Source organism: Crassostrea angulata, chromosome 4 (assembly GCF_025612915.1).
Source record: "Crassostrea angulata isolate pt1a10 chromosome 4, ASM2561291v2, whole genome shotgun sequence".
NCBI classification, from domain to species: domain Eukaryota; kingdom Metazoa; phylum Mollusca; class Bivalvia; order Ostreida; family Ostreidae; genus Magallana; species Magallana angulata.
Genome location: NC_069114.1, coordinates 12,846,611 through 12,874,217, shown reverse-complemented (window position 1 = coordinate 12,874,217; position 27,607 = coordinate 12,846,611). Strand labels below are relative to the sequence as shown.

The following is a 27,607-nucleotide window of genomic DNA, read 5'->3' as shown; positions in this document are numbered from 1 at the left end:
TTGATATATTATTTCTTTTTTATTTGCATTGAAACCTGTTCATGACCAAATTATCAGGATTATTTACCAAGCTAATTTTGAAGTTTGAATATTTTGACTTTTTTTCTTTTAATAGCATGTAAAATGCACTACAATGACTATCAATAAATTAATACTATATATTTTCAATTGACACTGTACATGTATATCTAAAATAAATAGAAAATTGCACTGCATTATCATATACAATTGAAATATAATGTTGAAATAACGAAGTGAAAAACTTTATACTGCGGATATTAGATATTAAAAAAAAAATGTGTAATTCACCCGTAAGCGAACAATAATTATTAACATTCATGCATTCGAATAAGTCCGACAGGTCAGAACTCTGTATGGTGGGTATACCACCTTATATCTTTGAATGGGAAAATAACACACTCTTTCTGCTACTCTGACTTAAATAGTACGCTGGCAAGTAGCATCGGGGGGGGGGGGGGGGGGGGCAGACTGCCACCACTTTTTTCGCAGCAAACATTTTTCTTCAATTCACATATTATAAAGTGAATAAAGATAGACTTGAGAAGGGAAAGGAATGAAATAAACCGACTGAATGAACATTGGAGTTTAAGGTATAGTGCCCTCTAACCCACCTACCCCACCCCCCACCCCCCCTCCCCCCCCCCCCCCCCCGAGATTAAGATTTCTATGGTTTTCGAGATGATTTTCGATAAGTTATAACCACACCCCCTTTTTTCGCTTGTCAAGATTCTTTGAATCCGTCTTCCCCCTCTTTCAAAAACGAAGCTACGTGCCTGATACCCCACCCTTTGTTGCAAAACCACTAGAACTGTCACACTCAACCACTGAATTTGCTTTCGACGTTTTTCAAATCAGTTGATCTTTATTGTTAAAATTAACCATTATATTACTACTTCCCTTAGCCAATTGCCTCTACGATACACACATATACAATGTATATATAAAGTCAGTCGGTTACATGTAAATGAGACACTTTCTACACCCCACAGGCACCTGACATTATCAATTATTCTCATAATGAAAAAAAAACGTATAAAATATTAGGTATCTTTAATACTTTTTCAGTGATTTTAAGATACGACATAAAGTGTCAGGTTTCTGTGTTACACTTTCATTGTGTAATGTTCATGCAACTTGCTTTGGAAAATCCTTAACATTATACTTTTTTCTACATTTAATTACCATAATTTGTGGGCATCAGCTGGTGATATGCACATCTGAATTTTACAATCCTTTATTTTGAAAATTTAAATTGAAAAAAAACACTTCATTTTTAAACATTGTAAATTGTAAAACAACAAAATGATGCATGTTTATTTATGGTACGTTTGTATGCGTACCCATGATGTAACATTTCAATATGTCCTCTTTCATTTGAATTTACATTTAACTGAAGTAATAAATACATACATGTATGATTATTGTACACTCTTCGATTCAAACCAGCAGCGGGCATTTTTATAAAGACATATATCTTGACACAAACCACGTTGTCTGATATATTTTTATGCAAAGAATTTCATCAAGAATTGAGAACAATCAATATTTTAGCAAAACTAAAAAGGAAAGGAATTAAGGGGAAAAGAGCATGTTAATTTAACTTAAATTTTACGTGTGATTGTGTGTGTGTGTTTGTTTCCACGGGTCTTCAATGCCTAAAATTTGAATAAAACAAAATTCAAATGCTCACTTATAGAAAAGTCAATATATATACATGTAACTGATTCAATGTTAATGTATCCAAACAATTACCACATGCATATTTGTGTCGTTATAATAGACAATCTGTATCGTATAGTTTTTACAGATATTTTAAAATTTATAAAGATAATTATATTGAAATATTTTATTCCATGCATTGTTAATTACGTCACAAATGTTGACATCCCAAAAACAGCCTTGGTCCAGTTAGCATCGTTAACGTAATTAGCATCGATTTACAAGTATTCTTACAGACGTCATCTTTACAAGTCAGAACTACACGTATACACTGTCATCAGCAACTGCCGTCTCTTAAGCACCAATTAAAAGAGGGATCAATTTTTGTCGTCTTAATATTATAAACACTGGCTTCCTGATATTAACAATGCAACATTTCTATGTAAACAACGTGTTTGCTGCATCATTGAGGAAACCCCGGGAGTCCTCAATGAATTCGGTCAAAATCAGTCTAAAAAGCTACTTTTAACAAGGGTTTACGTTCGAATGATATCTACAGCATATTGTACATTTTCCCAACCTATGTACACATATTCTCCATTTCTGGTATTAATATCATAAAAATTCGTAAAAAAAAAAAAAAAAAAAAACACAAAAAAAAGTCAAAGCTACCAATTCAAAATAAAGGTTCATTTCCCTTACCTCGACCACCCCCCCCCCCCCCCCCATAACACGTCTAACGCCTCGGCTTTTATTTTCAAAACAACATTTCTCAACCTCGGAGGTTATTCTGCAACATTCACGATAACTCATACTTTATTTCTTAAATAAGAATATTGCTGTTAATACATGTGAGATTATTGTTACCAGATATCACGATTTTAAACAGAAAGAAATAAGATTTTAAAATTACTAACAACTATGTCTACTATTTCTACATGCAAAACCGCTTTTGACATTGGCATAGATCTCAAATCGGTGGACGGGGTATCAGGGGAGTTCAGAAACCTTCTTTGAATATTTATACCTATTACATTCACATTTTCAAATAGTTGTTGCTAAAAACAGACGGATATTTCTCCATTGAGACTAGCTGGTTGTTTTGTGGTTTTATCAGTTTTCGTTTAACACTGATTTCCATGTATTTCGAGGTTAAGCTGATCCTTTCTATCATCAAACTCTCGTCAAAGGAATAAACCTTGAACCATTGTTCATTTGAGAGACTATTTTTTGGGAGTTGATTTTAATCATCTCTCATATGCAATTGCTCTGGCGGAAAGGAAGTGAAACGGTGTTTTGGACTTAAACACTGCTGTGGTTTCATTAATATTCAAGGGTATATCAATTTTCGTGGATAAAGTTAAAATCATGGTTTCAAGGATACTTAAATTCGTGGCCAATGATCCTTTCAATACAAATTATTAGTAGAAATTGCACTTCAATGAACACTTAATTTCATGGATAAACTTAACAACGAAATCCACGAAAATTGGTATTCAACGAAAATTGATGAAACCACAGTATTTTATTCTAAACGGTTATTACACTAGTTTATGACAAAAAAATAACATACTCAAAATTGTTAAGTTAGACCTGATGGGTAATTTGCTGACTACCCAGCGTCCTTAAAGATCAAAGCATGGAGACCAGAGAGTGTAGATCTCCGTTTAATTATTATCGTGTCCTTTTGCGACTGACAGCTGATCATCTGTAACTGATGTTTACCAAGAAACATTGACCAGTTACTGCAGTGTTCACGACGTTTTGTCACCGTCAGGTTCAGATAGGTGAGGAATCGGTTTTTATCTCTCTCAGAATTTTGATCAAATTGTAAACATGTCCAGCATGGAGGTGATCTTCTTTGATGCGCTAATATGCTAGTAGTATTTAATCAGAATGACTTAAATTTTAATGATATAATGGTATACGAAATTAATACCAAAGGCAGTTTACACTTTTTTAAATAGTTAACTGTCTGAAAAGTTCGATGCCATAAGTTCTATTATGTTGATATGGCAAATCTAAATTCATTTTTAGACTTCATGTAATAAGTAATAAGAATGTCAGAGTATAATATCAGCGACACTTTTTCCTTCTTTTTAAATCCAAGGTCAATAATATTTAAAGGCCATGGTCATAATTTTACAAACAATATACATATGACGCATGTTTATTGTTTGTTTTAGAAAAAAACTTCCTCAAATCAAGTCACCTGAAAACACTCAAGGAAATTAAGAGTAAAAATACCTGGTATTCACTTATTTTTACACTGTCTAGATAAACCTAGAATATCTTGACACTAAATCACTTATAAATCTAAAGCAGACATATAACTTTAAAGAAAAAATTGTTTGCTGCATTATGAAAAAGTGGATTTTGGACAAATGGAAGGACGGACAGACTGACTATTCACTATGTGTCATCTGCAAAAAAAAAGGCTTCAAGAGAACCTGACTAAAATTTGCTGGTCACATTTCTGGCAGTGAATGCTTTAGAGAGATAAAACGGGGACACGTGATTTACAATATACTGTATTCATTTGGTACTTACAGCGTCAAGATCTAATTGTTACTTGAGAAATCCACGAGATGACTTCTTGTTTTTAGCGCTTCTCTCCACAAAACACAGCAACAGTTGTTTATGAACACCCAATGACCCTCAGCATGGGATGATAGTAAGGAGAAACCTGACTCTGTTTTCACAGGAATCTTGGTTCAATTCGACTTCCAATTTTAATATACAGTATTGTCAAGCATACACTCAGGTACAGATAAATCAATAGGCCACAGAGTATTAACTAGTTGTTGCAATAATGTGGCTTCTACATTGTATTTCTTTTCTTATCTGAAGTGTACGCGATCTTCCATCACTATATATCAGCTAAGCTTTTTAAGTCAGAGAGTAGGTAATAAGTACGAATCGAATACTGTTTTCAGGGTAATATTCGCCCCTTTCGTCCTAGTGGTCAGCGGGCAATTTTAAGACTGGGCGAATATCAATATCTCAAATTATCTCTCTTTTAACACAATTGTGCCTGGGTGAATTCAATACTGTGCAAAGTTAATGTAATACCTTCCATTTGCAAGTGCAGAAGGGCGAAATTTGCAAAAGTATGTGGGCGAACATTACACGGGGCGAAATTTACCCTGTACACAGTATGTTAATTTTTTTATATCACAATCATCTTTTTGAGAAACTGGCTCTCCAAATTTATGATCAAATTTTAAACATCTGTAAAGGCGGCATCAGTCTTAAAATTGAAAAAGACAGGAAGATATGCTTTTACATGTACAGAATGACCACTTAATTTTCTCTCATTTCCAGCCTGACAAAGAGTTGGCAGAATTTAAAGGGCTGGATGGGCAAGTGGCCATTTTGTGACTAAACAAATCTCCTTCAAAAGAAGAATTCTGTATAAAGTAGATCTGATGGCTATTTGTTGACCATCCAGCCTGCTTTAGAGTTGGTCACCAAACAAACAGACAGATAAACAGACAGTGTGAACACTTACCATTTTCTTTCAGTTTGGCAAGGAGTTTAGAGAAGAGCCCTTTGTGAGATTTGCCATCAGGGTGGGTCACCAGAACATCCACATCCCCACAGGTTGGCTTACCCCGGCGGTAAGACCCACAGCACTGGGCAATGACACCGGGGGCTAGGAACTCCGCAGCTTCTCTCACCTGGAACAGGTAATGAAAGGAGTAAGGTTATAATTTTGAATAACGCAATAATGTACGGTTTTCATTGATAAAATTTTCAATCAGTGATTTTCTAAATTAAATAAACAACATGTATTACCTAGAGCAAGTAATTTTGCAATTAAATGATTAACTATTATCTGGAGCAAGTAATTTTGCAAAATAGCCATTAATTTTGTTGTTAATTCCCAAAAAAACCAAGAACTACCAAGTATTGAAGGGCTGACTTGCAGTAAAAAAAAAATGACAAATTGCAGGTTCGACCCTCATGAAATTCTCTCCCACAAGAACAATGGTTAGGTTACAGTACACATGTACTTATTGATTTTAGATATATAATCTGAAAAAAATGATACATACTGAGCCAGTTATTCCAGATGTAATTTGAAAGAAATGGTTAAAACAGTGGGGGGGGGGGGGGGTGTTAAAGAAGCTACCAATAGCCTTAAGCCAATGCTCATTAGTAATACCCCTGCTCTGATATGAACATACGCTAAAACAGGTTGGGACCAATTGCCCAAATGAGGTATAATAGCCCATATGGGAAATAATATCCAAAATGGGACATAGATTTGAGGTGCAAAAAATACATTTTTTTTATTTAGTCATTTTTTACATAAATCTGCATTAATTTATTTGATGTATTTAAAATTCAACAGCATTTGGTAAGCAAGATTTCCTATAAGCCTGTTGTTTGTAAGATTGGTCCCTAAGAAGTTTTGGGTATACCAAAGGATTAATCTCGGTTAAAGTACAGTTACAGGAAATATTATTCACCAAAAGTTGATATATTTCATCTATTCTAATGCTGATTTACCATATTTTTAGCAAAATAAACAATTTGAATTTATTTCTATTTTTGGCAAATACACTCTAATTTAAACTTCTTTCTGCACCGAGTGTCTTCAAAGTTCAAGCATCTGCCAATAGTAGTTGCTAAGAAACTGCAATGGCAATTTGGTACAGACAGCCAGATGCACAAATAAACAGAAAGTTCATGTTAGATTCCCATATACAAATTCATACAAATGTAAATGCCATCATATTGGCATGCTAAAAAAAAGAGCATGCTAAAATTTTGTAGTGGTTGAGAAAACTGCGGCGAAATATTTTTACAAAAGACACAAGGGTTAAACAGACTTTACAGTAAAACCCCTTCTCCCTCAGAACCGGAGTATAATTTTATATATGATTTGAAATGACATATAGTATGCTAAACTTCTAGAGCAAATAAAAGAGTATGAAGTGATACATTGAATAAGTGTACCTATCATTTACTTTTTCATTACTAAGCAAAACACAGCATACATGTAAAAGTATCTAAGATTTTCAAATGTTACATGTATCATGATCATACTCTTTTACCCATCACCTAGCTATGCATAGAGGCCCAATCCCACAGTTCTAGTGTAAATACATCATAGATGAACTTTTGCAATAATGTAGCTCCTTATTTTCTTTTAAAAGATGCAATGAAATATATAAACTCATTTATTCTTTTATTCTACATGTACATGAAGTACATGTACATAGTAGATGAATGACATTTGTACTGGGAAGTTCATGACACACACTTGCCATTTATGTATGCAATATACCCACCGACTGGTTTTTAATTTTTTTGGTGTAAATGGTAAAATAACAATGTAACACAGCTGCTGTCAATGGTTTATGATGGAACCTACCACTTGTTCTATGGCGGCCGCCTCCGTTCTCGGCATCCGATCCAAAATGTCCTCATAATGCTTCAACCCAATCTTTTGCTGATGTGTTAGCTTGGCTTTTGTATGAAGGTCATCTAGTGTTCTGAATCCCTGAAATCAATAAGCTCTGAAGATTGAAGCTTTCTCTCTCAATAAGTCTACCAAATTAAATGCCACATTCTCAGATTACTTTATTATATATGAGTCTACCAAATTGAATGCTACATTCTCAGATTACTGCATTATATAAACATTTTTGACCAATTTGTTCATTGTCTATTGTATAGGTGATAGCTGTATTAATGAGTGCTGTGTATACACCTATTCTACGTATGGATACAGAAATTCATTTTGATGATATGCTGTATTCACAAATTAACACTAGTTTTTTTTTCAAATACTGATCAGGACACTAATTATGCAAGCTTAATGTGACAAAGTGAGAATTTTTTTGCCACAAGAGTACAATATACTTGTACTATAACCATTACATGTACTACTAGTATTACATTACATGTATCAATATCTAAAATCCAACCCACAATAATAAAGTGGCTTGAGATTAAAATTGGATGTTTAACAAAAAAATAATTAACATTATTCTTGCTATTTTTAAGTGTAAAAGTATTTGCCAAGTTTTAATTTTCAAATTTTATATTGCCGGTAAAATTTTGCAAGAAATACTTTTAACATTGTTAGTGAACAGAATGGCTATCATCATACATCTAGTACATGTATGATGATTTTACTAAAATTGTTTCACAAAATAAAACTTTAATTATTTGCTCAAAATTAGCCCCTTGAACCCCTTAAATTCTCATTGAGTTCCCTGACTAACACTGCAATATGAAATTCTTAAAATTTCAATCCCTAAAACAATTTGTTTTTTTAGACTGTACAATAAATTTCTAAAAGTTTCATTCCATAGTAAAAATATTTATCCACCTAATATCCACTTAAATACAGTATACATTAAATCACATTCTAAAAATTTCAATTTTTATTATTACCAGTATTTGGGGTTTTTTTTACGTCAGTATGCTAGCTGTTTTGCTGAAATATTTGTCACTGCTCAAATCATCGAATTAATACAATAGGGTGGCTCCATTTGGGTTCATTTACTTTCAGTCGTTTTAATTCCACAGTGTTCAAATTTCATGATTTCTAATTTAGTACCAATCGCGATGATTTTAATTTCACGCTGCTAGAAAATCCATTGATCAGAACATAAGCATTAAAACTTTATTAGAAACTAATGGTAGTATTCATGATGGGTTTAATTTTGCAGGAAAATGATGAATCGCGAACATAGTGAAATTAAAACCATCGTGATTATTTGCCAATCTACAGTACTGTGGTTTCATCAATATTCGTTGAATACCAATTTTCGTGGATTTCGTTATTAAGTTTATCCACGAAATTAGATGTTCATTGAAGTGCAATTTCTATTAACATTTTGTATTGATTGTATTCACCACGAATTAACGTATCCTTGAAATTTTGTTTTTTACCGGTACTTTATCCATGAAAATTGATACCCTTGAATATTAATGAAACCACAGTATATTTATTTACATGTACATTGTTTACATACCTGCTGAAACCACTGCCTGGCGGTATGGGCCCCAGCTCCCCATACGTTGGTGAACAACTCAATCACCTTGATATCTTCGTCCGCATTAAATTCGTTGAGTTTCCGAAGCTCTCCACTTTCTGCAATTTCCCATATCTTGTCCGCCAGTCTGGTCCCGACTCCTGGCAATGCCCGGGCCTCCTGTATGTATAATTGAATTGAATGTGAAAAAAAATTACAAAATTCAAGAATTCTATAATGTTTATCTACAGAACTCGGAGAAAGTCTGCTGGTGGATTGCAAAGAGTAGAGAAAGTTTTGATGCTCCTGATCGACTGGCACAAGTTATAGAGAGAAAAAAACTGAACGTTGCTAAAAAAAGAAAAAGTCAAAAATTGTTCCTCACCTCCCATGAAGATATCTGTGTAGGGTGTTTTCGGAGCACCTGGATTGCTTTCTGATATCCAAAGGCTCTCCATTGATCACTTGTAGACTTGTATTTTTTCACCATTTCCTAAATTATATGAAAAGGCAAAATCTTTTATCAGACATGTAAATATTGAAGAATACTGTGAGGGATTCATTTTGTTGAATGATATAAGTATATGTACTATAGCTACTATTAAATACTTAAAATCTACCATTCAATCCTCATTGTGTTTTATCTGATAATGATTTCTGAATCAGAAAAAAATTGTAAATATTATTATTTTACTTTCAAATCAAATACTGAAATCTGATTGGTTTAGACCCAGTTGGTAATCCGTTCTATTACTCTGAGCGTTAGCAACACACTTGGCAACGGGTAACACAACGAATTGTTACATGCGCATAAAATATGCGCGTACGGTTCGCCGTAGAATTCACTTCATTTCTATCTCAAAGCAGTGGAATTTTCTTTAAAAATATTTTTTTTTTTTTAAGACATTCAGTATAATAAAATAAAAAGTGCCTGTTTGGAAGCTAGGGTACCTGTTGAAATTGACACCCCTCGAAAACCACTGTCAACCTCCACTTCGCGTCATTTGACAATGGTTTTCTCGGGGTGTCAATTTCATCAGGTACCCTCCCAAACAGGCACTATTTATATAATAATACAGTCAAACTTCGTTACTAGATGGGGCTGTTAAAAAACTTCGAGATATCCGAATATTCCAGATATCGAGAGTAAAATAATTTTAAAATAGACGGTTGGGACTTAAAAATACTTCGACATATCCATTGTATTCGAGATATCGGTGTTCAAGATATCGAAGTTTAAATGTACTATGCTGCAAACAATACAAATTAAATCAAATGTTAAGACTAAACCATTGGATTTTTTCTATTTAGCAATTAGTTTATGTGGCTGTAAAAATAATTCATATTGAATTTTTTTTTCTTTTTAGGTTTTTATCTATTAGTAATGAACCAGGAAAGGATAAAATGTTATAGGCAAGCTAATTTAAATTCTGCTCTATTTAGAAAGAAAACACATCATAAATTGAGGTTTACCATAAAGCTGAAATGGAGGGGCATATTTACAGTCAATGTGGTTTTAATTACATGTAAAAACTGTGGTAGTTTAAAATCAGTAGAACATTAATTAAGACTATGACTTTTTCTGTAAAAATTATTTATCAATGTGCAAACCAATATATATGCATCTAAAACATGGATATGTGCAAAAATGGGGTTGCATATATACCGGTATATATAAAACTGTGCATATTCTATCACAAGACCTTCTATAAAACCAAGGCTTCTGTTTTTTTAAACACACAGATAAATGAAATGTTCAGAGCATACATCACATCCAGATAGTGGACTGTCAGCTAGCTTTGACAGGCTTGTTTTTTCTTGAGGTGTCCTTGAAAAATTGTGCAATGTCTATTTGTTATGCACTTTAATGAAAAACCCAGACTAAAAAGTATTCTAGTGTATATTGGATACAACAACAATCGAAGGTTTGATGTAACTGTTAGAATAGGTTAAGCAAAGAACTTGGTTCAGTAACCACCAAAAACCGCCCTGTGACCAAAATTGTTCAACTCATACTTAAAAAGTGTTAATATGGTTACCTTTCTCAAGATTTTAAAAATTTTCAATTATTTTGATTTTTTGGTGTCCAGGAGGTTTCTAAAAATAGCTCACCATTTTGCTAAATTAGAGCCGCATTATTGCAATGAAGGCATATAAACTACTGGCATATTATTTCCAGGTATTCAGATGCAAATTGTGAGCATGCAGCTCGGAACAAACTTTGGCATATATATTGTTTGTACTTGATGCATTAATAAGATACATGGAGTATACCCATTTGCCAATCTATTCAAGGATAGTGAACAGATAATAATCGATCTTTGACATAATATGAGAACCAACAGGGGCTTCATACATGTGTATCCATATTAGACTCAAATAGAGAAAAATTGACAAATTTTATTAACTTATGATAAAACTTTTGTTTGTGTGTAACTAAAATAATCGACTTTAACTGTGTTGAACAGATACAAGTCATAACTTAATTGACTAGTTGACTAAACAGACTACCGGTACATACACACTGTTTTTTGATAGCTATATATGTACATTTCCACTCTAAAGAATATTCTTAAACTTATTTTTCCAACTTTGATGTTGAGCTGAATCATGAATCCTCCCCATACCTCAATACATTATGTACAAATAGATCTGCATGTAAATCTATTGAAATACTTCTGGGATTATAATATTTCATGAATACATGCCTCAAGTTTGCAGGTGATGTGCTCATTCAGGTTTTCTGACATCATTTTTGAAGACTGGGTGCATACCCATTGTCCTTTCTGAAAATTAAAAAAAAAATGTCTAAATAATAACATTTTTAAAATCATATTAATAGCATTTTTGAAATCATATTTATGCTGACTAAAAACCTTTAATTAACTCAAAAATTAATAATCTAAATTAAAGGAAGTTAGCCTAATGTCTCTTAAATATAAATACAGAGTAATTTTTTGACATGTAAAATGATCATGCTTTTCATTTTTTTTAAATCATTTTTCCTAAAACTGTTAATTCTTGAAAGCATCTGTATTCTAATTCATTGATATTTCAGTCACTGAATACCTAGTTTTGTAAATTTTGTTTCGGGGACGATCAACAGTTCAGCCCTCTTATCTGAATTAATTGCGTTTTATCCAATGACGGATTGTAAAATGTAAAAATATACATGCTTTTCATTTTTTTTATCAGTCATTGAATACCTAGTTTTGTAAATTTTGTTGCCAAGTCAATAAATAATTTAGTCCCCTTATCTGAATTACATTTCAGCCAATGACGGATTGTCTACCAACTCACACATGTTAAAAGTTAATAATTGGATTGTCGGTGTACTTTATAGTTAAACAGAAATCTCTGATCAAAGGAAAGATAACTCTCATAAGATTTACTACAATTTTCTACCATGCAAGGTGTGATGGAATTTAATGGTGTACATCATGAAATAAAGATTTCCTTTTAAAAAATAATTTGAAACTACAAAAAGTTAATTTTTAATTGTCAAGGTGCATCAACCTATATAAATACATTAAATTTTACAGATAGATATTCAACTTTATATCAATTTGTTAGTCTAGAGTCAGTTAAGGTGGCTCTATACACCACTTTTTGATGACGCAGTTCGCAAAAAAGAAAATCTGGAAGCATGTACCGTCTTCCGGTACCGGCTGATTTAAACTGAGGCAAATGGTATTGGGACCGCTCTTTTGAAAAATTTGTAAAATGAATAGATAACTTGATAATAGGAAAATTCAATATTTAAATGTAATGTGGAAGAGACACCTTCATGTTTTGTTGTATTATTTATCGAACTAAACAATAAAATCAAGTAAAATTTTATAAATAGTTTCTTTCCCGGTAGTGATATCTGACAGCGTAGCGCAGTGGGTTAGAGGGCTCTCTACCGACCTGTATGTCACAAATTCGAATCTCACTGGATTTGTAAAATTTTTAACCTTTCCAAAATTTTCTAAAACATATTTTTTGGTTAAATATTGTGAAAGGAAATTCTAAACTGGTGAAAGTATTTCAATTATAATGTACTTTAATCCACATTAACATTGACATATGTTCCATACCACCTTAATTAAGGGGATGGGAGGGTGACTTCGAATTTTTCTCCGTTTGGGATACATAAATCCTATAAGTTAATTTTTCAATTTATCTATTTGTCAATGACATAGTTTTGCATTAAAGATATTTTATTTACTTATATAGGCCTATAATGAAATATGTATGTTTTTATCATTCCAACACAATATTTAGGAAATTTTCTTTAACTCAGAAACTGAAAAGTCCACAAAGTGTTTGGGCCTTGGGATTTCGGAACGATAACTCTTACATGTACTTGAGGAACTTTCATACCAAATAAAATTTTAGATTTTGTGTGTGTTTATTTGCAATGATTTTTATTCCATTTTTTAATGTCACATTCATTGAAATACATTTTTATAACATCAAACAGCTTTTTTCAGATGATTTTTCAACAGAGTAAGAAAATATGAAAAATTACGTTTTAGGGAAATACTAAAAAAAAATTTGCAACAATAAAATTTTTGAATGTTATGAAATGTTATTTTGTTTCCTACGTGTTTGAAGGAGTTGTCCATCATATAACAATATAATTTCGCTCAATTTGTTAATAATTTTACTTTTTAAAAATTATTTTATAAAAGCATGCATTAAACTAGCTGCAGAACTGTAGCTCTCCGGGAAAAAAAAATATTGACAGACCGGAGAGCTACAGGGCCACCCATTGAAAAAATTGTATATTTATTGCGCAGAAAAACGTGCGCTAGTTTTGGACTGATTTACCTTATTTATACGCAAATTCTGTGAAAACAATTAGTACCATTAAATTCTTCATGCATTTTACTACTGATATCGCCTCTTTATTTGCCTCAGACTTTCTCCGAAACACGCTACCGACCTCGGAAAATCAAGTATGTTGAATTTACATCGAGATCGAGAGTCGCCATTTTTACATGTAAACAAAGAGCACCACATGAATTTACGGGACTGTTGATGGTGTTTAAAGGACTATCCGAGGCAATTGAAGAGACGATATCTGTAGTAAATTGCATGAAGAATTTAATGGTACTAATTGTTTTCACAGAATTTGCGTACAAATAAGGTAAATTAGTCGAAAACTAGCGCTCGTTTTTCTGCGCAATAAATATACAATTTTTTCAATGGGTGGCCCTGTAGCTCTCCGGTCCATCAATATTTTTTTTCCCAGAGAGCTACAGTTCTGCAGCTAGCATTAAACATTAAAATATCTTTTAAAATACCTATAGTATCACTATCATCATTTTTTAACATTTGATAAGTATATGTTTTGTGGTGTTTCATTGAAAATTGGAATAAACTGTGGGTGTATAGAGCCACCTTATTAAAGGAACCAAATTAGTTTTAACATGAAAAGTCAACTTACAGCAATTAACTTCTCTGGTGATGTTGATGATGTAGCGCTGACGCTAGGTCCCTGTACTTCATCTGGTCCCTCCCCATCACTGGGGGCGTAATCACTGTCTGGATCCTCTCCCTCAATTTCTTGGGTCTTGGGTTTCTTGTAACTATGCCACATTGTGGCCGGCTTAACTTCCTTCTTTTCCTCTGAAACTTTACCATCTTCACTCTCTGTATCACTTTTATTTTCATGTTTTCTCTTTCGACTTAACCCAGATACATCTAATTCATAGGCGACAATGTCTACCAGTTGCTTTTGTTTTATGCACGCGCTTAACCAAGATGATTTTACAGTCTTCACATATGGAGGAGGGTGATCTATTTTCAGAAGCCTACACATTCTGTCTGCTTCCATTTTGTCATCGACGACAACATAGCCCGATCCTGCATCATCTGCCCCTAAATCTTCTATCCCAGACACGAGTGTGCCACCAAATCTCTCCGTCTGTCTCCGAAATATATCATAGCGAGCTTTTTCGATTCCAGCATTTAAAATAAATATGTTAACATTTGTAAAGAACTTCTGCGACTTATCAATCACGTCGCTGAAAGTTTGAGGTAGTTTTCGCGATTTTTTCGCCATTTTAACAGGAAGTAAATAAACGCAAGCTAAATGTAGAAACAAATGTGAACAGAAATGATTCCCGGAGAATTTAATTCTGTTGACTACATGCGCGGATCCAGATTTTATATAGGAGAGAGGCTCGGGATAAATACCATTAAGCTTGCCCGAGGCATGCTAAGTGGGGGGGGGGGGATACTAAGTTCTACTTTAAAAAACGGCCCTAGGATTTTAATATCATTGTTTTGCATATTAAACCAAAACAATTTAACGAAAAAATATTCAGCATAGGTCTGTGGACCTCAAAATGAAGGGGTTGAAAAATGCAGCAATATTCATGGTACATTTAAAACTTTTTGTCAGTTTTTTTAAAGTAGTTTCTGAAAGCTTTGGAGGAGAAGGTTTTTTGCATCAGCATGCAGCAAAGACGTACCAAGTCGATAGCGTCCAGCAACATCTTACTTTAACACTAGGTGATAATAAGACAAGGGTCAGCAAATGCCGTCAGCCACCAACATATCGAGACGTGTATTTAAGTTTTCCTTCTTCCCAAGAACCATTAGGGACTTGAACAGTCTTTAAGATCAGGTCAAAGAAGACAGTACCATTGAAGGTTTCAAGAAGCAGCTGGCTATATAGATGTCTTTTATTAATTTTCAATCTAAAGTTGAAAATGATTACATGACAAATGATTTGTCATGTAATCATTTTCAACTTTAGATTGAAAATTAATAAAAGACATAAATAACACCACGGCTGCCTCCTAACACCCTAACCTGCATTCAGGACATTAGTTTTTTAACCGGTTTTTAAGTTGTAAATTAGACGCTTTTTAGCTGTATATTCGACGTGCTACCTACACTTGAGATACTGAGGTCAGCACTTGATAGAAAGATTTCCATTTATCAATTTAGTTATATAGTTTGTTTTAAATTTTTCTTTGTATACGTAGTCTATCTATATCAAAGAACTGTATAAATTATATGTAAATAAAGTGTATGAAGTACATCTTACATACTGTGTGTAGATGAAAAATGACAATAACAAACCGTCAACCATCTCAAAAATCCATAAAACGAATTACAAATTTAATTAAAGCAGAGCAACACGGACATCCACAAAGATAGAGATAGGATCAAGTGCGTAGGAGAAGTGAGCATCCTCTGCTGACCCGTGTCGATTAACTTAAGGTACATGTACGCCCCGTTAAATGATCCGACCAGTGTCGTATAATTTAAGCTCCGCCCTGTAAAACGGTCCGGGGCGGACCATTAGTGTTACATTGTAACATTTAAGGTCCGGTGTAATGAAGTATAATGACCCCCGTAGAATAATGACCGGGGGTCATTTTTCTACGTAGAATAATGACCCCCCTAGCTGAAGAATAATTGGATTTTTCTGAAGAAAAAAGACCCAGGGGTTATTTTTCTTCATGTTAAACATGAAGAAAAATGACCCCCATAAAAAAATGCCCCCCCCCCCCCGTAAACATGAATAGAAATTGGTTACCCCGTATCCAAGATATGACTTTGAAATTACTTTATTTTTCACTCTGTTCAACTGATTTTGAAGTTATAAACACCGATCTTGTAAATAAATCGCTGTATATAGTTTTTCCTATCCGTAGCAAGCACACGCAAAACACTCTTACATTGCCACAAATTGATTGTTAACAGTTACGTTACTTTTCTCGTCGACAAACGGCGGGAAATGACGCATATAAAGACAAATTCATACACAATGAGCATATTGTGTACATGTAATAATTAACGAACAATAACCATGAAAGAATAATTGTTGTAATAATATAAGCAATATTCATTGGTGAATGAATTGTCAATCGAAGAATGATACTTGTATATATCTTTACGGAAAAAGACTAAGGGGGCAGGTAACGTAGGAATACTAATACTTCATATTTACATTTCTTGGGGAAAGTGATTTTAAAAAAAAGCATTCTGCGTTAGTTTTGTTTTCTTCTGCGTAATACATGAACATCAATATTCTAAACATTTGTTGTAATGTTGTATTTGTGATCATGGATTGACTTTATTCTTTTAGAGCAAATTTGTGAAGAGTACCTGACTATAGTAAATCTTAATAAATAATAAACACTGATCGATTATAATAAGAAAAGATTGTTTCTAAAAGCGTTGATAAGAGGTTAACACCCATGTTAGGGGTTTATATCCCGCTTGATTTTGATCACACGATCTTTATTGTATCCAACGTTACCAATGCTCATACAAACTATTGATGCATTAATCATCTTGATATTAACTAAACTTACTAAGGATAAAGTAAAATATATTTTCTGTACGAGTACTCTCAGCACTTTGACGATTTTCCTTATTGGCCGTTAACCTCTACTGGCGTAATGGCTCTAACTTCAGCTTGGCTATAATGCCTAACAGTGGAGTAAACTTTTCATAATTTTGATTTCATCATTAATTCTGGGTGATGCACTTGTATACCGAGCAGTTTGTATTTCGGAAATCCTCAATGCAAGTATAATTCATGAATAATATGGAGAATATAGAAGATGCGACGGCGAAGCGCGAAGATGCGAAGACGAAAGTGCTAAGTTGCGAAGGCGAAGAAGTGATACTACTACCGCTTCTTGCCTTTGCAACTTCGCACTCTCGCCTTAATCGAATCTTCGCGCTTTCGCCTTTTTAGCTCACCGAGACGAAGTCAATGGGAGCATAATTATGCTATACCCCCGGCGTCGGCGTCCGGAGCTGGTTAAAGTTTTAGTTGCAGCTCCTGTATCTAAGCTATTACTTGTCCTCTCTTCACCAAAGTTGCATGGAGGATGCATCTGGACCTACTGAATCTGGTTCCTAACTTTCAGATGCTGGAGGAGGTTAAGGTTTTTGGAACAGGTGCCTTAAATAGCAATATTTAAGTTACTGCTGGTCCGTACTTCACCAAACTTGCATGGATGGTGTGTCTTATGATACTGATATACCAGACAGGCTTGAGTGCTGAATCTGAGTTATAGGTTTCAGATGCAGGAGGAGGTAAAGGTTTTTGCAGCTGGTTAAAGTTTTTGGAGCAGGTGCCCTCTAATGATAATATCTTAGTTACTACTGGTCCTAACTTCATTAAACTTGTATGGATGGTGCGTCTTATTATAGTGATGCACCTGACAGGCTTAAATGCTGAATCTGAGCCACAGGTTTCGGATGCTGGAGGAGGTTAAGATTTTAAGAGCTGGTTAAAGTTTTTGAAACATGTGCCCTCTGATGACGATATCGTATTATTACTGGTCCTAACTTCACCAATCTTGCATTGATATAGTCTTATGATACTGATGCACCTGACAGGCTTGAATGCTGAATCAGAGCCATAGGTTTATGATTCTTGATGAGGTTTAGTTTTTTGGAACAGGTCACATGTTTTATAGCTAGATAGATAGCTTGCATAGTTGATTTAACTATATTATAAATGAAACGCAGAGGTTGCTTCAGATGCAGAGCCTGATCTCCATTATCAAGGATGCTAAAGAAATCTCCTACCTCACTCAAACCTGCTTGATAGATAGATATGGTTCTTGTTAAATGATGTAACATGATCCCTATGATATTGTAATATTATAAAATATCGTATCATACGATATTGTATAATATGATATTGGTTTATATGATATATTATCATATCACATGAAATTGTATTTTATGAGATTTTAATATATATTATTGTATCATATGATACAATGTGTATAGTATGATTGTATTATATAATATTTTACTTTATCCCATGATATTGTATCATTTGATATGATAGAATGTTTATCAAATTATATTGTATTATATAATACAATATCATATTACGTATCAAATATGATACAGTATCATACAATACAATATCATATTATAATGTTTACATTCACTTTCTTTCCCTCTATTAAATTGCATTAGTTAATTTTAGTGATATTTACACACAACACAGAAGACCCAATCACCAAATCTGGTGCGTATGAATACATTCAGTATTTCTTCAGCATTTCTCGAAGAACAAGAACTGACTCTTCTCGCGACTTCAAACCGGATAACGACCTGATATTATACTTACGCTGATAAATATTTCATTGATGTAAATATATTTTGACACTTAAATTAATTCAATTGATTAATTTCTTAGTATACCAAGAGTAAATTCATTAAATTACAGAACGAAAAAAAAATAATTGTGTTATTAGAATTTAGAACGCTGCGTACTATTTTTGTCAGTATATTTCGGCTGTTCCAGTGGCCATTCTGTTAATTTCGCATTACTTGTTGAATAAGACAGAGTCTTTAAAAAAAAAATCATATTTGCGGAAAGGAAATACATGTTTAAAAAACGTAAATATAAGCATTGAATCATTACTTTTTAGAGATGTGGTCTCATAACTGCAACAAGGAGTGCAAACAAATTTTCATAACGCGCTAGCGCGCGTTATACAATTTGTATGCACACACCGTTGCAGTTATGAGACCACATCTTTCAAACAATAATGATTCAATGCTTAATTATACAATATAATATCATATGTTTCAATGTTATGATGTATTGATGCAGTTTAATATTGTTTCATATAATACTATATTGTATTATGTTTTATGATATTGTATTGTTTGATCAAATACAATAATGTATAACACAATACAATGTCATATCATACGTTACAATATCATATCTCACAATTTTTTACGGTATTTTATGGTATTATATGATATATATTGTAATTATGATAGGATGCAATTTTAATTTTATATTATTGTATTGATTAACATATGAACATATGAATAACATACAATTTTTTAACAGATGATATATGATATTGTTTCCAAACAGAATCCATGAATATCCAAGATCATAAAGGATGGTTTTCATATAATATGAGAAAGGTGGTCTCATAAAGGTGATGCCTCATAAAGGTGATGCCTCGTCTCGGTGAGCTTTGTAATCTGTGATTACCTATGTTTTATAATTGCGGAGCTCTCCATCGTTGAAATGGTTCCGAGGCATATTTTGGAAATTTTATTTTTATGAAATTAATAAAATAAAATAATCCAGGGGGAACTCCCTCTCCCCTTTTACTGCGTGAAATTATTAATATTGAATTTTCCGGGGGGGGGGGGCGGACCCCCTTTCCCCCTCTAGATCCATGCATGAGCAAGGAGTGTCGCATAATGAAATTACATTGTTACTGGGTTTGGTCCACGGTAAAGAGACGGCTGGTAAGTGACAGTCCTGAGTCTGGAAGTGCATATGTACACATTATGGCGGACATTACATTAAGTGTGGAGTAGATAATGATTAGGCATAGCCAGCACTGGTAAACATATATGTTACATTTACACAATAAAATATTTATAAACATTCATAGTAAGTGCGATGGCCTAGCGCATGCGTACCAATAATAGCATGGATTAATCTGAAAACCTTGGCGAGTACGGTGCCTGTATAAAATTCTATGTAATCGACCGAGACTTGCTGAATGCAATCAAAAAAGGCGACGGCGAAAGTGCAAAGATGCGAAGGCCAGAGTGCAAAGTTGGGAAGGAGCGATAGAAGTATCGCTCCTTCGCCCCTCGCAGCTTCGCATTTTAGGCATCACATCTTCGCGCTTCGTCGTCGCATCTTCGCACTTTTGCTCTTTCTCCTTCGCACTATCGCATTTGCAACTTCGCATCTTCGCCCTAAGGTCGAAGTGGCCCTATCGGAACACCATAGATATATGTTAATGTAATTGTTAAGATGACAACCATACCCCGATGCAATACGTCAATATCTTGTTATAACGGAAGGATTTTTATTTTATAAGATATACCCCTTCTTTCACTTTAAGTTTATTTGAATATGAATTATAATTTCTGTTACTTTCTGTAAACTGCAGCAGTAAAAATTGCAATAGTGTAAAGACTATTTCACAAATAATAAAAAAATATACTGAAAAACTTTAATCTACAAGGGGGTCATTATTTTACAGGGGTCACTTTTCTTCATGTGGAATGTGCTCATTTTTATGAAAATGACACTTATTCTTCAGGCAAAGGGGTCATTTTTCTGCGTAGAATAATGACCGGGGGGTCATTTTTCTGCGTAGAAAAATGACCCCCGGTCATTATTCTACGGGGGTCATTATTCTTCATTACACCGGCCCGTATAAGAAAAGGTCCGTCTTACATAAAATGTCCGAGGTATATTTTTAATTTGTATTTTTTTTTCTCAGTTAGGAGTATTTTGTTTGAAAATAAGTGGTATTATATTGTAATTCTTTAAAAGGAGTACTTACCCGAAGTGAGTTCGTATAAACATCCATTACAAAGTGTAAATGAAAATACATACATGTAATTTTACATGTAGTTAGGACATAAATAAAGAGTTTAAAACTGTTTCTGCATTTGTGCATGTTAACATATGAAAAATAAAACATTTCTTACGGAAATTAGTAATGAAAATTAATTATAATTATAGAAATAAAAGATCGAAGAACTGAACAATTTATTATAATTAGCTTTACTTCAATTCAATTCTTTATTTCTTTAAGCTTTACAGCTTATCAGTATAACATATGTATAACATGAGGTGGTAGTGTATTTACAGGAGAACTTGTGCACGTACAGATAATAACATTTAATGTTACATATACAGGTTGAGAAAACAAAAGACTACAATTATGTAATACAGTTGTCCCTTAATAACATACTTTTTAAGATGAATTTGCCAAGATTACAGATATCTTTAACATTGTCAGTATTAAAAAGTTGAATTAATTTAAACATACAAGGTTTTTTATAATAATATTCTTTCATGTATAATCTGCGCAATGTTCTGTATAGAGGACAAACAAATAAAAAATGGAATTCATCTTCAACACTAGATTTGCAATGTGGACAAAATCTATTTTCTCTATTTGTGTTATTATATCTACCAGTTTCAATAGCCAGGCGATGTGACGATAGTCGTAATTTAGTTATATATTTCTGTAATTTAATGGGAATAGATTTTCTTAAATAGTATTGAAGATGTATACCATCGATAAGATATTTGTAAAAAGAACATTTTTTTGAATTTTCAACATTTGCAAAAATATCTTGTTTTGCCTGATCAAAAATTCTTTGTTTTACAAGTTGTAAAATACCATTGTTTATTTTTTGGTTAGACCATATATCAAAAAAACCGAGGTCAATGAGAATTTTCTTTACATCGAAAACCCAGTTTTTATAACCGTGTTCTTCACAATTAATATACATAACTTCGTAGCAATGTCTAATTATACAATTGTCACTAATTAAGACATTTTTCCAAAACTTAATAATGTTAAACATTCTATAATGTACAAGGGGCACACGGCCTAATTCAGCATATAAGTAAGCAGTATTTGTACTTTTCTTCACTCCGAGAATTTGTTTACAGAAGTCTGTATGAAGTTTCTCGATATTGCAACCTATATTATTTCCCCATATTTCTTAACAGTAATTAACAATTCCACCAATAAAACAATCAAAAAGCGACAATAAAGTTTCTATATTAAATGACATTCCCCGTATATTCTTTCTAAGCGCAAGCAATGCTTTTCTACCTTGTTCAGATAATTGTTTTTCAGCTTTGGTAAATTTGTTGTTAAAGTTGAAAAGTATTCCTAAGTAAGTGAATTGTTGTACAATTTCTAAAACATCATTACCAATATGCCAACACTCACTATCTTTAACTCTGCCATTGTTTCTAAAAACCACAATTTTTGACTTTTCCGCATTAACATGCATTTTCCAAGTATTACAATAGCTATGTAGTTCATTCAAAAGACATTGTAAACCTTCCACAGATTCAGAGAACAGGACCATATCATCAGCGTACATTAAAAGAAACAGATTTAGGGAAGATAACTCGTAAGATAAACAACCGGCATTTAAAAAGCTAATTTCGAAATCGTTTACATATAAATTGAATAAAATAGGTGATAACACTTCGCCCTGCATTAATCCTAGGTTATTACAAAAATATTCACTTAAAAATCCATCAACACCAATACAGGATTTCACATGACTATATAACGCTTTAATAACTGACAATAATTTTCCTTCAATGCCAACCTTTGAAAGTTTAAGCCACAAAAGTCGTCTATCAATAGAATCAAACGCTTTTTTTAAAATCGATGAATGCACAATATAACCTCTTCTTTTTACATAGACTGTTACTAATAATAGAATGTAAAGCAAAAATAGCATCACGTGTTCCACAGCTTGTAAGCATGTGCCCTAGTGCATAATAGCAATAATCGTACCGCTTGCAGGTATCGCTATAACTTATAATTACATGTAAATGTTTTTAAGCGTGTATCATCCTACGTAACAACTATAACAAATTCATTGTTTACTTTATATTCTGTTTCTTTTTGTAAATCCTGCTTTTCTTATACTTTTGTATATAATTCTTCTGCACCTCATGTAACATTATATGTTATGAGTGGATTTAAATAAATGAACTTGAACTTGAACTTGTATCATATTGGAAAGATGTGCAAAAGAGGACGTATAAATTGCCCATTGTTTTCATGATCATTTCTAAGTGAAACACCTAGCTGTGGGTGTGAACCCTTTACACCTGCAGGGTGGTGTGTGTGTATATAACACCTGATTGAAGCCATTGGTTAATTAATGACACCAATCAGCTTCATTTCCTGTTTTTATAAGATCGACTGACAAAATTCATGTTGAATTTTTTTTTTTTTTAAAAGCTTATTTTTAAACTATTTATTTGTGTCTTACCACATGTAAAATTATGTACTTTCATCAACACTTTGTGATGGATATTTACGAACTCACTTCGGGTAAGTTATCCCTTTAAATAATTACAAATAATATTACTTATTTTCTAACAAAATACTCGAAATTGAAAATAAAATACAAATGAAAAATATACACCAGACCTGTTATGTTAGGCGGATCATTTCTTATACGGGTCGGACCCTTTTAGTGCAAAGGCGGACCTTAAATGTTAACATTAATGGACCGCCCCGGACCATTTTACTTGGCGGACCTTAAATTATACGACAACGGTCACACCCGCCGTGTGCTCTTTGTCGTAATCGGGAAAAAACGAAAAAGTCCTTAGACAATTAGTTGATTAATTATGGTCTAACAATTAGTATGAAAAACGTCAGTCAGCATGCGACCTGGTGGAAGATTGTTTTTTCTGATAAGGTCGTTCTATCGACCATAGAACTTACGAAAAGATGACTTCAAACGAGACTGTTGGTAGTCCTGTTTTATCAACTTGTTTGTCAGTAGCTTGCCTCGCCTTAGAAACTGTTCATACGAAGAGCATGTCTTTGCGTATCGAATTAAGTGAGAGACAAAAACATCATATGCAGGTGATGTAGCTGCAGGACTGTAGCTCCCGGTCTGAAAAAATTCGGATGGACGACCTGGGAGCTACAGTGCCTACCATAGGAAAAATCTGCAATTTACGGCGCACAAAAAAATTCGCTAGTTTTGGACTTATTAACCTTATTTTAACACAAATTCTGTAAAAAGAATTAGTACCATTAATTTCTTCAGCCAATTTACTACTGATATAGTCACTTTACTTGCCTCAGACTTTCTCTTAAAAATGATAACCGACCTCGGAAATTGAAGTATGTTAATTTACGTCGAGATCGAGAGTCGCCATTTTTAAATGTAAACAAACTTACACCACTTTAATTTACAGGGCTGCTGATGGTGTTTAAAAGAATATCAGAGGCAAGTGAAGTGACGATATCTGTAGTAAAATGTCCGAGGAATTTTTTGGGATATTTGTACAGAAAATGAGATTAATCGGTCCAAGACTAGCGCATTTTTTTTGTGCGCTGTAAATTGCAGTTTTTTACTATGGGAAGCACTGTAGCTCCCAGGTCGTCCATCCGAATTTTTTCAGACCGGGAGCTACAGTCCTGCAGCTAGCTGCAGGACTGTAGCTACAGTCCTGCAGCTACAGGTGATGAAGGTATATTGAAAGTTGGCTATAGAAAAATTGAAGTCATCGCGTTTATCATAAAGTGTTGTTGTTAGGTTACCATGCATCGATGTCCATTTCCAGTAAAATATCCAAATAAGGAACAGATAACGCAGACTCTGTGGTATCTTTTATTTCAAGTTCACTCACTGCGCTGGGATATATCGAGTGGACGTATTAGTATGGAAATAACAATTGTTAATTGATAATACGTCGTCGATATACCTGAATGTTCAGTTGAAGGACCATCGAGCGATTTATTATTTTCACGAACAAGTTTTTGAATAAATTCTGATTCATAAGCATACAGAAATAGATCTGCTAACAATGTGGCACAATTGGTACCCATGGGAATTCCAACAGATTTTTGGAAGACTTGATTTACAAAAACAACATAGACGTTGTCTATCAGAAACTCAAACATCTTTTTAATGTCAAATTCAGAGTACTTGTGTGTGCAATCAGAATGTTTTTTATCAAAATATTTTTTTAGATTTCCAATGACAAGGTAAGCATTTTTACGACTTCCAGATGTAATGTAAACAAACTATACACATTACATGTCATTGTACGGTGTATATCAGATGTAAACACGTTAAAATTGTGTGTGGATAATTTAATGTTTCACACATAAACTGACAGTGTCTACAAGATGTATTGTATTGTTTAATTAAAATTTGACAACAGCTGTACAGCTCATAGACATATACAATTAATACACACCTGTTACAATACATATACTGGTCACTTGGAAAAGGCAAGTTTATACATGAAGTTTTCTGATCATAAAAGCATTCTTAATATATTTACCTAAATTGCACAAATCCTTTACATTTTGTGTTGACAATAATAAAATTAATTTAAAGACAGAGGGTTTAATATAGTAAAACTTCTTAAGACATTTTTCTCTTAAGTTTCAGTAATATGGACATTTCAATATAAAATGATATTCATCTTCTCTATCTATAGTACATAAAGAAATGAACGTCTTTGTTATGGAACATTGTTATATATGCCAGTTTCGACGGTAAGACAATGAAATGATAATCTTAATATACGTTTAAGTTTCTTATATTCAAAATATTGTAAAGGAATTTTTGTTAGATATGACTGCAAGGTACAATGATCAACTAAATATTTATAGATTGTACATTTGGAAGAGGCATTTATGCCAGCTAGTAGAGACAGTTTAAAATTATTAAAAATACGTTGCTTGGCAATTTTTAAAATAATTTCTGGCTTGTCAAAAAATTGATTTTCCCTTAGTTAATTAGCCCAATACTTGTTAACATGTTCTAAATCTCTGCAGCCCAGTTTTTACATTTGTTTTTAACCTAAAGTTTCATTATACATATTAACATAAGATGAATTCAAAATGCAATTTTTTATGATAAAAGTTTCACCCAGTATCTTAAAATAGGTATCTTTCTGATACATTGCAGAGGCATTCTGCCCAATTCATAATAAATAATTGCATAAGATGTGCCCCTTTTAACATTAAGATGTAAACAGACTGTTTAACTATACCTATGTTAGGTTTCAACAAACGCCTTTTCTATTAGGTGTATACATTTACAATGTGTATATAAAGTAACTGTTTTTACTGTGTCTATAATCTGTGTTCATTGCATTAGAATGAATGGGCTGTATTTGTTACATGTGGTTATCAGCAAACTATGTGTGACATGTTTTAATTACACATAATGGGTTAACAGACAGGTTGCACTCAATTCAATTCAATTCAAGCAAATGGGGTGGGGGATGTCCTGATACCTGCCCTCAATTACATTCTCTTGATTCGCTCATACATGTAGTTATGATTGCATAAGCATTTTCAAAGATACTGTTGAAATTTTGTTCATCGCAATGACCTTTAATAGTTAACTGGTGATAAGGTCACATTTGCTTTTGTTTTCGTCATATAAACATCCACACATTACAAATGAAAATACATTTAAATATTTCTCTCTTTGTATGCTGATGATGGGATTTGAACCCACTCTTTATTCTCAAAGGAATGTGTGCACCATTTAATACACCACATCAGCTTTTATAGAGAAATATCGATTGAACAGGAGAATCTTAAGTATAAACCCAAATACTATCTTTTCAAACCAAACTGAATAACCTACATTTTAAAGCTGAATTGAATATACGTTCAGCAGTGATAAAGAATGTCAGCTATATTTAAACCTCCCAAACAATGGGTGACCTCGATTCTACACCAACACATATACAAGCATACGTCATTTGCAATGGTAGCAACCACCAGAGAAGAATAAACACCTGACGCCCGCCATGTTGGATTCCGAAGATTTGTAGTTTACTAATGGGGTGGCGTTAGGTAAGTTTTATAATCCACCTTCTTACTGTGTTTTCTAAATAATCTAAAATCTTTGGACTAATGATTTTTATGCCTTATTGGTTCAATTCATAGTTTTTTTTAAAAAAGTAAAGAGGAAAACAAATTACATTGTATGACTACAACGAAAGTATAATGCGTGAAATGGAATTCCTACATATACATGTATAGAACTATAACTCAAAACAAGATAATACATGTATACATCATGATTGCATACTGAATTTTACTTCTCAGGTTTAGTTCCACTATAGTTACAAGGGTTCTATCACTAACCATGGACCCCTGGTATAGTGCCCAAGATGTTGTACGCTGTACCCTGTGTGAGGACTCTGTGGCCCCCATGTACTGTGAAGTTTGTCACATACATCTGTGTAAAGACTGTGTAGAGAAACATCTCTCTGATTCCTCAAAAGTCCATAAAGTGGTGTCATTTAAACAATATCTAACCACTTTGAACAATCCTAAATGTAGCAAACATCCCACCAAACAATGTGAACTCCATTGTGAACAATGTAATATTCCTATTTGTGCAAAGTGTATTTCCTC

General features: G+C 33.3%; 1 protein-coding gene, 1 long non-coding RNA gene and 1 pseudogene across 3 annotated transcripts in view; 2 read left to right on the top strand and 1 right to left on the bottom strand.

Moving 5' to 3' along the window:
* Positions 1-14,752, bottom strand: part of LOC128181105 (DNA polymerase lambda-like) — a 43,591-nt gene extending 28,839 nt beyond the window's left edge. Inside the window, exons 1-6 of the mRNA XM_052849375.1 lie at positions 14,110-14,752; positions 11,384-11,461; positions 9,061-9,168; positions 8,676-8,855; positions 7,064-7,192; positions 5,192-5,360 (exon numbers count right to left, since the gene is read on the bottom strand). Of these exons, the coding sequence (XP_052705335.1) occupies positions 5,192-5,360; positions 7,064-7,192; positions 8,676-8,855; positions 9,061-9,168; positions 11,384-11,461; positions 14,110-14,727 (1,282 nt within the window). The 5' untranslated portion in view covers positions 14,728-14,752. The remainder of the gene's footprint in view (positions 1-5,191; positions 5,361-7,063; positions 7,193-8,675; positions 8,856-9,060; positions 9,169-11,383; positions 11,462-14,109) is intronic.
* Positions 2,838-9,054, top strand: LOC128181106 (uncharacterized). Of its 2 annotated transcripts, none has more exons than XR_008243284.1 (3): positions 2,838-3,467; positions 5,205-5,369; positions 8,927-9,054. It is a non-coding gene; the product is annotated as an uncharacterized LOC128181106 (long non-coding RNA). The 2 variants fall into 2 exon arrangements; XR_008243285.1 differs by lacking the exon at positions 2,838-3,467 and adding an exon at positions 4,234-4,444.
* A 12,189-nt stretch (positions 14,753-26,941) lies between the features above and the next one.
* The window catches only part of LOC128180965 (uncharacterized), a 2,212-nt pseudogene continuing 1,546 nt past the window's right edge, over positions 26,942-27,607 (top strand).